The following is a 14,800-nucleotide window of genomic DNA, read 5'->3' as shown; positions in this document are numbered from 1 at the left end:
AGTTTAGTCCGTCTGTGTGCCAAAATTGCCACTAGGAAGGCAGCAGTGTAAACAGTGTGTGACTAATCCTTTCTTTTAAGGAAAGCAGTTTTAGGCGATTGTTTCCCCTCTGCTTACAAAGATAGAGGTATCCACAGATTTGAGTCTTCATGTGGCCAGCTGTACCCCACCTCTGGCCCGTTTCTCATGTTTTCTGTGTGTCACCAGCATCTCCCTATCATGTATCTGACCTACGTGGTCACATGTCTACTCCTGCCACTCCCAACACCGCACTGTTACTGTTGCCAGAGACCTGCTACCCAGCCCAGTTCGCATCTCCCTGCTCTTCTGCAGCAGTTTGTAGGCAATCCTCTTCTCCTTCCTAGAAACTTTCTTCCACTTATTTTTCTCCTGTATTCTCTTCACGCCCCCATCATTAAGTGTGAATATCCTCCAAGGCTGTGTGGTTTCATGTTTGCTTTTTTTTTTTTTTTCCCCTGAAACATTTTTGCCCTTAAAGAGGTTAGTCCCTCTTGGAATGTCACCATTCCTAAACTCGGAATGTGCCCTGGAGATCTGGCCCACATTTCTGTTTCTAAACTAATGTCATCCTCTTCCTCAGACTGGCCCTTTCTTCTGACTGCCATGACTTGTCACACCTCTTTGCACTAACTTTTCCCCCGGCATTGAACCAAAAATATTCTTCCAGTCCACCAGGCTTGAGACCTCCCAGTATTGCAGGACTCCTTTCTCTTTTGTCCCCAGCCCTCACTCGTTTAATCCTCAAGTCCTGTTAGTTCTTCTGGTAGTTACTTCCATATAGCTCCTTCTTGATTTAAATGTCGTCACTTTAGCTGTTGTCTAAAAGCTTCTTGCTGTAGTAGGTGAAGATTTAATATATTTACTTTCCTTGTCCCCCAGCCTTCCTCCCAAAGTCATCGTAGGCACACCTCAGGGACTTGGAGGGTTTGGTTCCAAACCACTGCAATAAAGCGAAAGTCATAATAGAGTCACACAAATTTTTTGGTTTCCCAGTGTATATAAAAGTTCTGTTGACATTAAACTTTAGTCTGTTATGTGTATAATAGCATTATGTCTAAAAAAAAAATCTATATACCTTAATTAAAAATACTTTATTACTAAAAAATGCTAACGATCATTTGAGCCTTCAATGAGTTATCCTCTTTTTGTTGGTGGAAGGTTGATGGCTGCTGACTGATCAGGGTGGTGGTTGCTGAAGGTTGGGGTGGCTGTTTCTTAAAATAAGACGACAATGAAGTTTGCCACATCAACTAACTCTTCCTTTTGTGAAGATTTCTCTGTGGTATGCAATACTGTTTGATAGTGTTTGACCCACGGTAGAACTTCTTTTCAGACTTTGGAGTCAGTCCTCTAAAACCTTGCTGCTATTTTATCAACTAAATTCATGGAATATTCTAAATCCTTTGTTGTCATTTCACAATGTTCAGAGTATCTTCACCAGAAGTAGATTGCATCTCAAGAAACCACTTTCTTTGCTCATCCGTAAGAAATAACCTTTCATCTGTTCAGGTTTGACCATGAGATTACTGCAATTCAGTCACATCTTCTGGCTCTAATTCTATAATAATTCTAGTTCTTGTGCTATTTTTATCACAGCTGTAGTTACTTTCTCCACTGGAGTCTTAAGCTCCTCAAAGTCATATATGAGGACTGGAATCAGCTTCTTCTAAACTCCTGTTAACATTTGGATCTCCTCCCGTGAATCACCAGTGTACTTAATGGCATCTACGGTGGTGAATCCTTCACACAAGATTTTCGATTTGCTTTGCCCGGATTCATCAGAGGAATCACTGTCTATGACAGCTATAGCCTTACGAAATGTATTTCTTAAGTATTAATAATAATACTTAAAAGTCCATGGGCTGCAGAATGGATGTTGTGTTAGTAGGCATGAAAACAACATTAATCTCTTTGTACATCTCCATCAGAGCTCTCGAGTGATCATCAGGTGCTTTGTCATTGAGCAGTACTATTTCCTGTATTTTTTTCTGAGCAGTGGGTTGTAACAGTGGGCTTAAAGTATCCAGTAACCCATGCTGTAAACAGATTCGCTGTCATCCGGGCTTTGTTGTTCCATTTCTAGAGCACAGGTGAGTAGATTTAGCATAATTCTTAAGGGCCCTAGGATTTTTGGAATGGTAAATGAACATTGGCTTCAACTTAAAGTCACCAGCTTCATTAGCCCCTAACAAAAGAATCAGCCTATTCTTTGATGCTTTGAAGCCAGATATTGACTTCTTTTCTTTAGCTATGAAAGACTTAGATGGCGTCTTCATCCAGTATGAGGCTGTTTTGTCTATGTGGAAAATCTGTTGGTTATTGTAGCCACCTTCATCACGGGTCTTAGATCCTTTGGATGACTTGCTGCAGCTTCTCCATCAGCACTTGCTGCTTCATTTTGCACTTTTATGTTATGGAGATGACGTCTTTCCTTAAACATCATGAACCAACCTCTGCTAGCTTCAAACTTTTCTTCTGTACCTTCTCCACCTCTCTCAGCCTTCACAGAATTGAAGAGAGTTAGGGCCTTGCTCTGGCTTAGGCGTTGGCTTAAGAGAATGTTGTGGCTGGTTTGATCTTCTGTCCAGACTGCTCAAACTTTCTGCATGTCAGCAGTAAGGCTCTTTCACTTTCTTATCATTGGTGTGTTCCCTGGAGTAGCATTTTTCATTTCCTTCAAGAACTTTTCCTTTGCATTCACAACTTGGCTAAATGTTTGGTGCAAAAGGTCTAGCTTTTGGCCTGTCTTGGCTCTCGACATGCCTTCCTTACTATGCCTAATTATTTTTAGCTTTCGATTTAAAGTGAGAGCTGTGTGACTCTTCCTTCACTTGAACACTTAGAGACCATTATGGGGTTATTATTTGGCCTAATTTCAGTATTGTTGTGTCTCAGGGAAGGCCTGAGGCTTGAGGAGAGGGAGGGAGGTAAGGAACGGCTGGTCAGTAGAGCAGTCAGAACACACACAGCATTTATTGTTTAGGTTTGCTGTCCTATGTGGGAGTGGTTCATGGTGCCCCCAAAACATTACAGTAGTTACAACAAAGATCACTGACCCCAGATCATTGTAACAGATATAATAATAATGGAAACCTTGAAGTATTGTGGTAATTATCAAAATAGGACACAGACACAAAGTGAGCATATGCTATTGGAAGATGGTGCTGATAGACTGCTTGATGCAGGGTTACCACAAAGCTTCAATTTGTAAAAAATGCAATATCTGTGAAGTGTAATAAAGTGCAATAAATCAAGGCATACCTGTATTTTTTATTTTTCTTTTTCAGAGGCAGGGTCTTACTCGTTGCCCAGGCTGGAGTGCAGTGGTACGATCATAGCTTAAAGTAACATCGAATTCCTGGGCTCAAGTGATCCTCCTGCCTCAGCCTCCCGAGTAGCTGGGACTACAGGTGTGGACCACTGTGCCTGACTACTTTTTAAATTTGTTGCCCGGACTGGTCTTGAACTCCTGGCCTCAATTGATCTTCTCACCTCATTCTTTCAGAGTGTTGGGATTACAGGCGTGAGCCACTGCACCCTGTGTACCTGTATTTTTTTTTTTTTTTTTTTTGGTACCTGTATTTTATACTCATTGTTTTTCTGTCTCTACAAACTCAAACAGCACATTTAAACCTTGATTTTCTTCTGTCAATTTTATGTGATGAGATCATGAATGTTCTCTCATGACCCTTCATTTGGTAAGATGAGGGCACTGGCCCTCCTAGTCTTTCCTCCACTTCTCTTCCTCTTCCAGAATTTTCCAGCCAATTCTGTACATTTATATCACCAGAGGTGCCAGCATGGGTTGCTTCTAACAGTCACAGCATTGGCAATATGTTGTCTATGTATGAACCACTCAGTGCAAAGCCAAATAGGGTGCTTGGGTTTCTTCCCATTGTACGTGTTCATTGCCAGCATCCTTGTGCTTCTTGAAGGAGCATATTTCTAGCATCTCATTTGAATGGATTCTCTCTTTTTCTGTATTCATTGCATTTTTCACCATATGGTCAAGTGTTTTCAGAATCTCCATCATATTTTCCATTCTGATGATTCCCCTTTCTTCCTCCTTCCCTTCCCAAATCATTCTCCTGCAGCTCCTGCCTTCCTGGTTGCCCGGCAAGCTTCCTTTTACAGGAAACATATGGGAAACCAGCCTTTACGCTGGGGGAACTCGAAATGCCAGAACAAGGGAACTTTACTCTGGCAGAGTAAGTTTTGTGGTTCGTCCCAGATAATTGCATTCTTTTGGAGAAGAATACCGATTTTATTCTCTGAAGGGTGATAAAAATTTGACTTCTGGATGGTCTGTTTGCTTGAGCTGAGAAGAACAATTGTCTTCATATGTTGACTTTCACTTGAGACACCAGTGTTAAGCCCTATGTCTCTTCATAACCCTTTGCGTCACTTGGTTTAAGTGCTCAGAACCTTTCTGTGGCATCCTGACAAGGCTGCTTTGTCTGTGTCTGTCTTCTGACAGAGTGATTCTTAAGCTATGGGTTTGCAACTCATCAGAGTCCTTAAGCTATGGATTGCAACTCATCAGAGAATCCCGAAGTCATGAAATAAATGTGGTAGTTCAAGACCATTATTATAAAAGAATAGATTAGCAGAGAAAATATCAGGGTGTCCCACACATAGTAAGGTACACACTGTTTTATAAAACTTGTGTTAGTTATATAAAACCCCAGACATATAGGTAGTTATATACTGGATCTCCATATAAATGTACTTCTTACTATAGGTTTAGGTAAAAGAAGTTAAAAAGAATATTTTTTTAGGCCATGGTTTTCTCCACTTTGTTAAAACAGTCAGTGTTTCTCAGTGTACTTTGAATCTCTTAGAAATTTATTTGAAATGTCTCGTGTGTTTATTAATGGGTGATACGAAGCATATTTAGTAACCTGCATGGCACAGGTACTGACCAAGCAGAAGGAAGGCAGGAGCAGAGACCCAGACGTCTCCAGCTCTGCCGGTATGTTAACTCCTTGTTTACAGGATTGAGAGGACATCTTGGGGGGCCCGGTGGAAAGGGCGGTCCCCCAGTGGAGGGGCACTTAGGGGCTTGGGGCAGCTTTTCACCAGTGCAGAGTCTTCAAATATTTTAAACTGCTAGTGTGGATGTACTGTTGTGTAACAGCCAAATATCAACTCTGGATTTATATCTTTTATTTCTTACCTATAATTTTAAGGGCATTTTGGAAGAAGGGGAGATAAATAGGTGTCCCCCAAACCATTTTGACCCAGAAGCCCTACAGTTTTTATTTTTAATCTAATTTTCTCTTAAGTTTAGTTTCTCCCCTTTTAAAAAAAGTAGTGACATTGCTATAACTAATGTCATATTCGCCAGGGATAGTTAAGCCTTTTCTTTTCTGGGAGAGGAGGAAGCGGGGAGGAAAGCCCACCTGAATTAAAGGGAGAGAGATTTTTTCCTGAAATACTAGGAGTAAAAGAGAAGGAAAGGAAAAAGAGCTAAAGAGGATGCGTATTTGTAAGGCTGAGAGGTGGTCCAAAGTGGAAATAATCGTGAGTGATGAAATTAGGGAGAATGGTGGGCACCACCTATGAAGGGGCAGGTTAGGAAGAGATAGGAGAGTGGTGATTCCACTTAGTAAGTATTTGTGGCACCAGTGATGGGGCAGTTTCCTCTGCTTGCCCCAGCTGGTGCCAGCCACGGCTTTGCTTCTGCCTCTGGGGCTGTGAGGCAGAGCGGCAGCACCTGACTGCAGATACCTGCCACAGGGGAAGGGGGGGAAGGTGGAGGAATGGGGGAGACCTGTGTGTAGCTCAGGTGTTTGTAACCTGGGGAGTATTTATATAGTAGCGGGACCCAAGTACTAATTTCCTTAGTGGCTGAGGGTCGTTACTCAAGTTCTAGACCCGGTACCACGTGCTCTTACGTGTTTGTTTATTACCTTGCTGTTCTGTTTAGGGGAAAGGGGCCCATGCATACATATGGCTCAGCTCATTTCTTGCTGTCTCTGCTTCCTCGATTTAGAGGGGAGAGAAGGGAGGACCTCAGTTGGAAGGCAGACCCAGCATTTTCACCTTCCTGGCGGTGACCAGGGCAGGAATTAGTTGTAGCAGCCCAAGGTCTCCTGGAATGCTAGGTTTTCTTTTCTCTTTTCTTTTTTTTTTGGGACAGAGTCTCACGCTATTGCCTGGGCTAGAGTGCCGTGGCGTCAGCCTAGCTCACAGCGTAGGTTTTCTTTTTCTGAACAGGAGCTAGTCTGCATGTCTCTCAGTGGGTCACAGCAACGTAGTGACAGGGCGACAGCGTGCCTGGAGAGCAAGTGGCTTCTGAGATGAGCAGGAGGGCTTCTCCTTTCCACAAGGCTGACAGCAGAGAATTGTGGTTCTTATCGGTCACCACCAGATGTGTCCAGCTGTTTCACCTTCTACTCTGTCCCAACCAAAACATATTTAAAGTTCAAAACAACACTTACATCATCAAAATAAAAGTGTTTACAATGTTAAGCCTTAGGCTTTTAGTAATTTAGTCATTAGTCTGGTGACAAAGGGAGTGCCCTTGCATGGTATTGCATCTGGGAAAATCCGGGCCCACGATGGATTTTCCAGGCTTTCTTGAGACTACAGGGTTTAATGTGATAGGTCTTGATCACAGACTGGTTAAGAGGGAAACACCCTACTCCCAGCCTCTTCTGTTCCTTTCTCTCTCATGAATGCCTTGTCCCACAGAATAGTTCATTCACAGCCCCAACTAGAATGAATTCAGTGGAGTGGGTCTATTCAAGATTCTTTTATTGCTTTTGGTGAAACATTGTATGGTGGCTTGGCAGTTTACTTTTTGCACTAACCTGCCATGGTGTCATTTCTTCCCCTTGTCACTTGCTCAGTTAGTCCCTCCTTAGGGTTGGTCTTTTGGGTCAGATTACACTAAACAACAGGTTTCCTTGCAAAGCCTTCGTTTGCTGCTAAAATGCACCGTTCTAACCATTTCAGTAGCAATTTTGCGTATTCTGGAATTAGTTGGTATATCTTCTTTATATTTTTCATTACTTATTAGTCTTAGCTAATGATTTCATTTCTCTCCCTCAGGGAATAATTGAATCTGGGCAAAGGCTTGTTATTTTAAAGTATGCATTACATGCACTTGGAAGAGCTCTGTCACAGAAAATAAAGGGTTGGGCCAGGAGTGTGAAAACATGGTAATCGTGTTCAGAAGTCCCCGGAGGTCTTGCCTTGCCTTATTGAAAAGATAATGAGATTATGATTAGTTACTGTTCCTGTTATTCTTAGGAACTAGTAATTATAAACCATTTAACTCTAATAGTACAATTTATATCATTATGAGATACAGCATAAAAAATTAAGTGTTTCCCTAAGGCATCATCATACTTTATATTTCAAAAGGAAATTAAAATTATTTTATAATTTTGTTTAAGTTTTTGTGTGTTCAGATTTTTATGAGCATCTTTTTTTCTTCAGCGCTGTGTGGCAGAGATTCCATTCTACAGATTAGGAAACTGAGGCTTAAGGAGGTTGAGCAACTAACTTTTCAGTGCTAGGCAGAGGTAGAAGGTGCCACTGTACCATACAGACTCTAACTGCTTATAGTTGATTTTGTTTAACTAATCCACCTGGGCATTTCTTGCATAATCCCCTTCCCGTACTCTCTTCCCCATTTCCCCCTTCCCATTTCCGATGCTGCTCACTTATGTATATATGTACCTGTTTGTATATATATCTTTGTCTTTTTCTTATAAATGGTATGTGTTTTGCATGAAGGCTTATGGTCGCTGTGCTCTGAATCCTCTGATAAAATCCACATGTGATGATCTATTTATTATTATGCTTCTTGACTGGACGGGCAGAGTCCCTTTCATGTTGGAAATTTCCAAGGATAAGTTGTTAGTTCCTTCCTTATATGCTGCAAATGGTCAGCTACGATATTTGAAGGGAAGCATGAGCTTTGTGTATAATGTATGCTCCTTTCTAAATTTAACTAATTTCTTGTTCTTTCCTTCTGAGTTGACTTTTAAAAGGCCTTTATTTATTTCCTTGTCTTTATTTTGTTTCTTCCCAGAGTGACACCCCTTTCCTCGCAGAATCTGAGGATTCATCGTGGCCAGACCCAGGAATATGTGCTCCAGCCTAAGTACTTTCCAGCCCAGAAGGTGGTTTCAGGAGAGCAGTCCACTGACGGTTCCTTCCCTTTAAGATACGGGCAGGATCAAGTTGCAGCACCTTTTCAGCGTGAGTATAGTCCAGTCAATCATTTTCCTAAGTTATAATGTCATAGTTTGGAAACACTTTGTTCAGTTTAGATGGCTTTCATGTGTCACAGTAGATAAAATTCAAGAGTCATTAAAAAACCCACAGCCGTTCCTAAAACAACCAGACAGCACATGTTTAGCATGGTTTCCTTATTCTGAGGAAAGGCAGTATTCCTGGATTTTGGAAATGAATCTGAAATGGCCTGCCTGCAGTTCTGTTTCTGCAAGATGGCTCCATTTCTAAGACATATTTCCTCTAATTTTAGGCACAGTCGTATGTCTGACATGTTTACATTGATAAAATATTTTCTTAGTAAGCTAGCCAGGATTCATTCCTTGTGAAATGTCCCGCATGACTCTCTGAGGTTCACCTACTGTGGATATTTTTATGTTACAAGGTCCACCTACTTTTTAGTGTATCAAGCAGCTGGTGTGGCAGCTTTGACCCTGAAGCTGTAAAGCACTATTTTATCAGTGGCAAGCATGGTTAGTATCTCGCTACGTGGGAAGCTCAAGGACAAGCCCTGGCTCAAAGGGCGGAGAGCGTGATGATTTGTGGTTTAGGTATTACAGAGTGTCTGCTGGCAGCATCTGGAGAAAACGTTCTGGAGCGAGGCGCAGACCATCCAAAGGCGAGAGCTGGACGCACACTCTCGTTCCATCGGCTTCCTGCCCTGTCCCATGTGGACTGATTGCCTGCTCCATAAGCAGTGAAAGAGAGTGACAGTTGTGGTGTGGAAGAGGACTGTCTTTCACCACCAAGAATAGGACGAAGGGCTGAGAAAGACTTTTTACTACTGTTTGACACGTGAAGTCCATATCTGTTGTGTGTTCGATTCCCTAGGTCCACTCCCACCTCCCAGTTTCTGTACTGAACCTAAAGTGATTTATTCTTCCCTCATAATTGGTCATTTAACAAAGAGAGTATCAAGTACAGGCTTGTATATCCACTTTTCATCTTCTGAGAGTTCTGCACAGTGACTGGTGGCTGGACCCCAGAGCAATAGTTTGGTGTGTTTTTTTGGGAGGATGAGGAAAGCATGCCCTTAGGGAAGAATATAGAAATCATTTAGATCATCGCCTTGCCTTTAGGCAAGATCACTTCCAAGTCATCTGCAAAAGAACAGATGCACCTATCTTATTTTTTAAAGATCCTTTGATTTCCTTACTTAATAGCTTGTTTCTCTTATGTGACTATCCCTTGAGTGTATAATAATTTTCTAATCTTTTTTTTTATAATTTTCTAATCTTAATTTTAAAAATAAAAAGATGCTTCTTATTTCCTTAGGGGTTTCATTTAGATGATATTTTTTTAGAAGCTCTCCAAAATTAGAGGGTGATGGCAAGAGAGTTTTTGAAAGTTTATGATCATACTGATGAAGAAGAGAATTCTGAGTTATGTGGGGGTGTCAAGAAAAGATGATTTGAGAATCGCTGGTATTAAGGCTAGAGACTAGACTGCTTTGGTTTGTTATTGATGATTTGTTATTGGAATGAAAATTCCTACTGTGTATGTGTATGTATTTTAAACTCTCAAGCCTTGGTCAAGCTATTAAATGTGTCCTGGAAGATGAAATCATATTTTGGAATTACAATTATCTGTACTGTTCATAACTTTCCCACTTGTCTGTTTAAACCTATTTTCTACATAGTGGGGATCTAGCAAAGGAATGTAGACTAACACAGTATCACAGTGATGGAGGTCTCAGCTCAAAGCCCCCCAAAACATGGCTCTTGTTCAAAACGAGGCCCAGAAATTAACTGAGAGTGGCATGTAGGAAGGACGGGAAGGGAAATGTGACTGTTTTTGCTGAGGCCAGAGCTTTACCGAGAGCTGGAAGGCTAATTGGAAAGTTTTAAAAAGAGGTAATTTGGCGGGACCGTTACGGATACTGAAATAGCAAAACTGAGGAAGAACCACAATGGGAAGACTAAAACTGGAAAGGAGGTGCGGGTAGTAGGAAGGACCTAAAAGTATTCCGTCTCCATGCACTCCCACTCGAAGACGGGGCTCCAGGGAAACCTTATGTGGAACAGAAAGGAAGGAAAAATGAATAAGGAAAGACTGAGGAAAAGTAGAAGCTTTTAGTGTCTTTATTTTCACCTTTACAGAACAGATCAAATGCAAACAGATTAAATTCTCATTGTGCTGAAAGATTTGAAGGTCAAACACAAACTGATAATTCTGACTCTTAAATAGAAGATATTAAGATTAGTTGCGCATGATGTATCTTGGGGTGAAGTCGGTGGATTGATGTGTGCCATAGCAGTTGTTATAACTGCTGTTAATTTTAAGAACCTACTAACTAGCACTATAGAGAACATTTAGGTTGGCAGGAACAAGCATCATTATCCTCCTTTAAAGGGGATAAAATAAAAAAGGTGGTTTATAGTAATTATTTACCAGTTGTTAGGCTTAATATTGTTATCTTGCAAGTGGCAATAATAATGTATACCTAAGCTCTAAGCATTGGTGTAACTTAATAGCTCATTGTAGGAGGAGACATCAGTCTGCAAGCCAAGGGAATAAAGATTTGCTGTTGACACCTGGTGAGAGAAGAGAGCATTGGTCAGAATAAGCAGAAAAGGGATGAAGGTGGAGGTGATGAACTTAGTGAAGTGAAATAGGTTAATGTGCCAAGTGTAGCACTCTCCAGATAAAACAAATTAGAAGGAAACAAACCATCAAGTTGCTAGTGAGGTGCTCTCTTTTGTGAGGAATGAATATTTTATTGGAATTCCCAGAGTTTTGGTGTCATAACTGGACATTCGTATCCAGTGCACACCTAGTACTGTTCCTGTTTGGGTTCTGTGTACTTACCCACCTTCAGAGTCACTTTCTAGGTAACTTGCCATCCTGGGTTGGTTCTCCAGTCACTGCTAAAGCATCAGCTACAGTGATAAATTAATATCTTGGTGCTCTGCTCTATGCATTAGTCTTAAAATAATTTAGTTTGAGTGAGTATCATCTAGAGCAGAGGTCAGTAAATTTTTCTTAAAGGGCCTGATAGTAAATATTTCAGGCTTTGTGAGCCAATGGGCAAACTGAGGATGTTATATAGGTACTTATATAGCTGTTTAAAATGGAACCACTTAAAAATGTGAAAATCAATCTTGCAGGCTGTAAAAAATTGGGTGGCTGGCTGGGTTTGGCTAATGGGCTGTCACCTCCTCATCTGCAGACTCACAGTCTCGCACTCTACTGAAAACTTCTAGATTTTGGACCTGATCGATTGGTGCTTGGAACATGGTGCCCAAGGGACCATGCCTGTAACCACTGCCCTTCATTGTCAGGGCCCCCGTCAACCCACCCTCCACACCATGACACTTCTCAGCTACATCTCCGCTTAGTTTGAAGGCAGCCAGAAAAGCATGAACTACCCGAAAACTACTGTGCCAGATAAGTCTAGTTACTTTTAATGTTAGAATGGCAGGCCATGTAGCAATTGGGAAAGTGATGGATGTTACTTCTGATTGTTTATAGAAAACCTTTTAATATTGGTGGAAATAACATTTTATTGGATGAACCAGTACTGGCCACATCACTGCACAGTATCAAATTAAGATACTACTTGAGTTCCTCAAAAAAGTTAAATATGGAGTTACCATATGGCCTAACAATCCCACACCTAGATATATACTCAGAAGAACTGAAAACATATGTTCACACAAAAACTTGTACACAGATGTTCATAGCAGCATTATTCATAACAGCCGAGAGAGTGGGAACAGCCCAAATGTCCGTCCAACTGGTGAGTGGATAAACAAAATGAGAAAAATTCAAATAATGGAATATTACTCAGCTTTAGAAAGGAATAAGATACTGATACATGTTACAGTTTGGGGGACCTTTGAAAACATACTGAGTAAAAGAATCCAGACAACATACTGTGTGATTCCATTTGTATAGAACATCCAGAATAGGCAAATCCATAGAGAGAGAAAGTAGATTAGTGGTTGCCGGGGACTGGGGAGAGGGGAATGGAGAGTGGCTATTTGTAGCTAAGGGGTTTCTTTTGAGGTGATGAAAGTATTCTGGAATTAGATGGTCATGGTGGTTGTACAACCTTGTGAATATACTAAAAACCACTGAGTTCTATACACTTAAGAGTGAATTCTATGGTATGTATATTATTTCTCAATTAACAATCACAAATAAGTGTATAAGAAATTATTGCTGAATAGGTCGTTATAGATGACTCAGTATCAGCTCCAAGGAATGGAGCTCATCAGCTCTCAGAAGTCCCAAGCATGGTGTGTGGTGGAAGGTAACTTCCTTAGTGACTTGTAGGAAAAAATTCAGTATGTAAAACAAAATTCTGTTGTGCATAGTTTAGTAGTATTTTTAACCCAGAGGAAGAAAAACTGAAATGACATACATGTGAAAAAGATCATCTTATAAAAATGGTCAGTCGAGATTAGAATAGCACATGCTTAGGAGCAAACCCAAGTAACTCACACAGGCGGAGATTAGTTTGGCACAACTCACTAGAAAAAGACCTTGAGGGTAGTAAGTGTCCACATCATACTATCTACTGTTGCAATAAAAATAATATGGGATGCTTGATAATACTAAAACCAGAAAATAATATTTCTGTTGTAGTCTATGGCATAAGGACAGTTTTATCATCAGGGTTATAAGACACTGGGGAACTTACTAAGATCATAGAGTTACTTTTAAAGATATCTTTAGAATGAGCAGCGGTAACATCCATGGAACTGAAATGGTTCCCTAGACAACTGGTTTCTGGCCTGCACGAAGAGGAGTCCTAGAACTGAAAGATTAGGGAATCTTCGATTTAAACATTTGCTTGTTTTGTCCCCTTTTTTATTATATCACTTTAATATTTGAAATGATTTAGAAATTTGAACTTCTCCAAATTGGACTTCTTATTGCTAATTCCAGTTGCTTTCCTAACAAGATGGGCTTAGATTTCAAATACGTTACTTATTTCTCAAAGCCTTCTAAAATTTTAGTTTTTTAAATTCAACAAAGCAGAAATTTTAAACTGCAGGAAAGGCAGATATTATGTTTTATATACTAACTTCCTGAAGGTCTTTTAAACAGATACAACTCAGGCTTGTTAAAAAATTGCCAGTGTATTTTCTGATGCGTAAGATTGGGGGACACAGGGGGAAAGAAATTACTGGCATTTGCAAACACAAAAGTACTATTAGATTGCAAAAAAAATAAAATGAGGACTGCCACTTTTTACTTAAAGTGTTAAATCTAACCCTTTTTGTTTAAATGAGCAGCCATAGAGGTGAAAAAGCACACACATGGCCCCCCAGTGGGCCACTTCTGACAGAAGAAAATGTAATTCCTGCCTGCACTGGCGCTATGGGAGAATCTTAGCCCCGAATTCTGGTCTGTGTTGATCTCTCCCAGTCTTTGCAACAGGCCACTCAGCTCAGCTCCTACTCAGCTGTCAATCACGGGCTGACTGAAATCTCCCGCCTCCTCTGTTTGGAGATAGAACAGCTCCCCAGGTCTCCTGAGCTCTGGTCAGAGAGGGATGCAAAGAATCTGTTGTTCTTGGCAGCCTTGTTGCCTGAGCCCCTGCATTCCAGTTGTGGCCTGACACATTCCATAGTCCCAGACTAAGAAGAGTGTGGACTCTCTAGGCATGCAAGGCTGTTTCTTTACACTTTTAATGACACTACAGTTGAATGTGTTGCTGGTAGCATTAGCGGACTGACACCAAGAAGCAAGACAAGGCATGAAAGCATCTCCAGGTTTGATGACAAATGGTTATGTTTCCCTTTGAAAATCCTCTGTGGTTGAAGTCTGGTACGGAGAAGAGGTTACCAGTAAAATTGTCTGGATCTTTTCGGTTGTCCTGAGTGAGAGAGCAGAGTAGTTCTGCAGAAGGTTAGAGAAGACATCCAAGATATTTGCTTTGGCAAAACAAATCTGAACATTAGAATAGCCAGTATTTGACCTGGACAAGTCTGCTTGTGCCGGCCACTTCAAGGAAGTGGGCAAGAACGTTGATGAAAGGCTCTGGATGCCTAATGCCAGTTACTGAATGTTCACAGGGGAGGATGTCTATGGCTTAGCTGAGAGCACCTGTGATGGTTAGATGCTTGGCTTCAGAGCATGGAAGACCAAGTTCATCCCTTACTTATTGGCCCTTTGCAGAAGAGAGAAGAATCCCTGGAATGGCGACTGTCTTTATCAGACAAACATGGGTATGATAAGTCAGGGAGAATTGGAGGCAGATTCTTATGCATGGGATGAATTGCAATATGGAGATCTTCAGTTAGAAGATGCTAGTGAAGAAGAGTCTGTTCCTAGCCTCAATTTGGATGTTGAAGTTGAGGATATGGGTGGTATTACACATCGTGCCATGAGAGAAAAGAAGCAGTAGGAGGAAAAATCTAGTGTGTTGGCAACTCCACTTCTCTGAGATACTGGCACTGATGGTTCCTGGCAGGTTGACTGGGAGAATCAACCTTAGGGCAGAGCTGTGCAGATGGACCAAGAGACACATGTCTGCAGCACTGAAAGCCTTCCCTGTGTGGAGACTGCTTTAACTTCTTGT

At 41.1% G+C, this 14,800-nt stretch overlaps 1 protein-coding gene across 4 annotated transcripts in view; it reads left to right on the top strand.

The window, feature by feature from the left end:
• LTBP1 (latent transforming growth factor beta binding protein 1) overlaps window positions 1-14,800 on the top strand; it is a 384,917-nt gene that overhangs the window by 121,536 nt on the left and 248,581 nt on the right. For all 4 annotated transcript variants that reach the window (XM_069495124.1, XM_069495127.1, XM_069495126.1 and 1 more), the window contains one exon: window positions 8,066-8,235. In XM_069495124.1, coding sequence (XP_069351225.1) covers window positions 8,066-8,235 — 170 coding nt within the window. The remainder of the gene's footprint in view (window positions 1-8,065; window positions 8,236-14,800) is intronic.

This window comes from Eulemur rufifrons, chromosome 19 (genome assembly GCF_041146395.1).
Source record: "Eulemur rufifrons isolate Redbay chromosome 19, OSU_ERuf_1, whole genome shotgun sequence".
NCBI lineage: Eukaryota > Metazoa > Chordata > Mammalia > Primates > Lemuridae > Eulemur > Eulemur rufifrons.
Note: the sequence above shows the minus strand (reverse complement) of the source record. Positions and strands in the feature narration are given on the sequence as shown.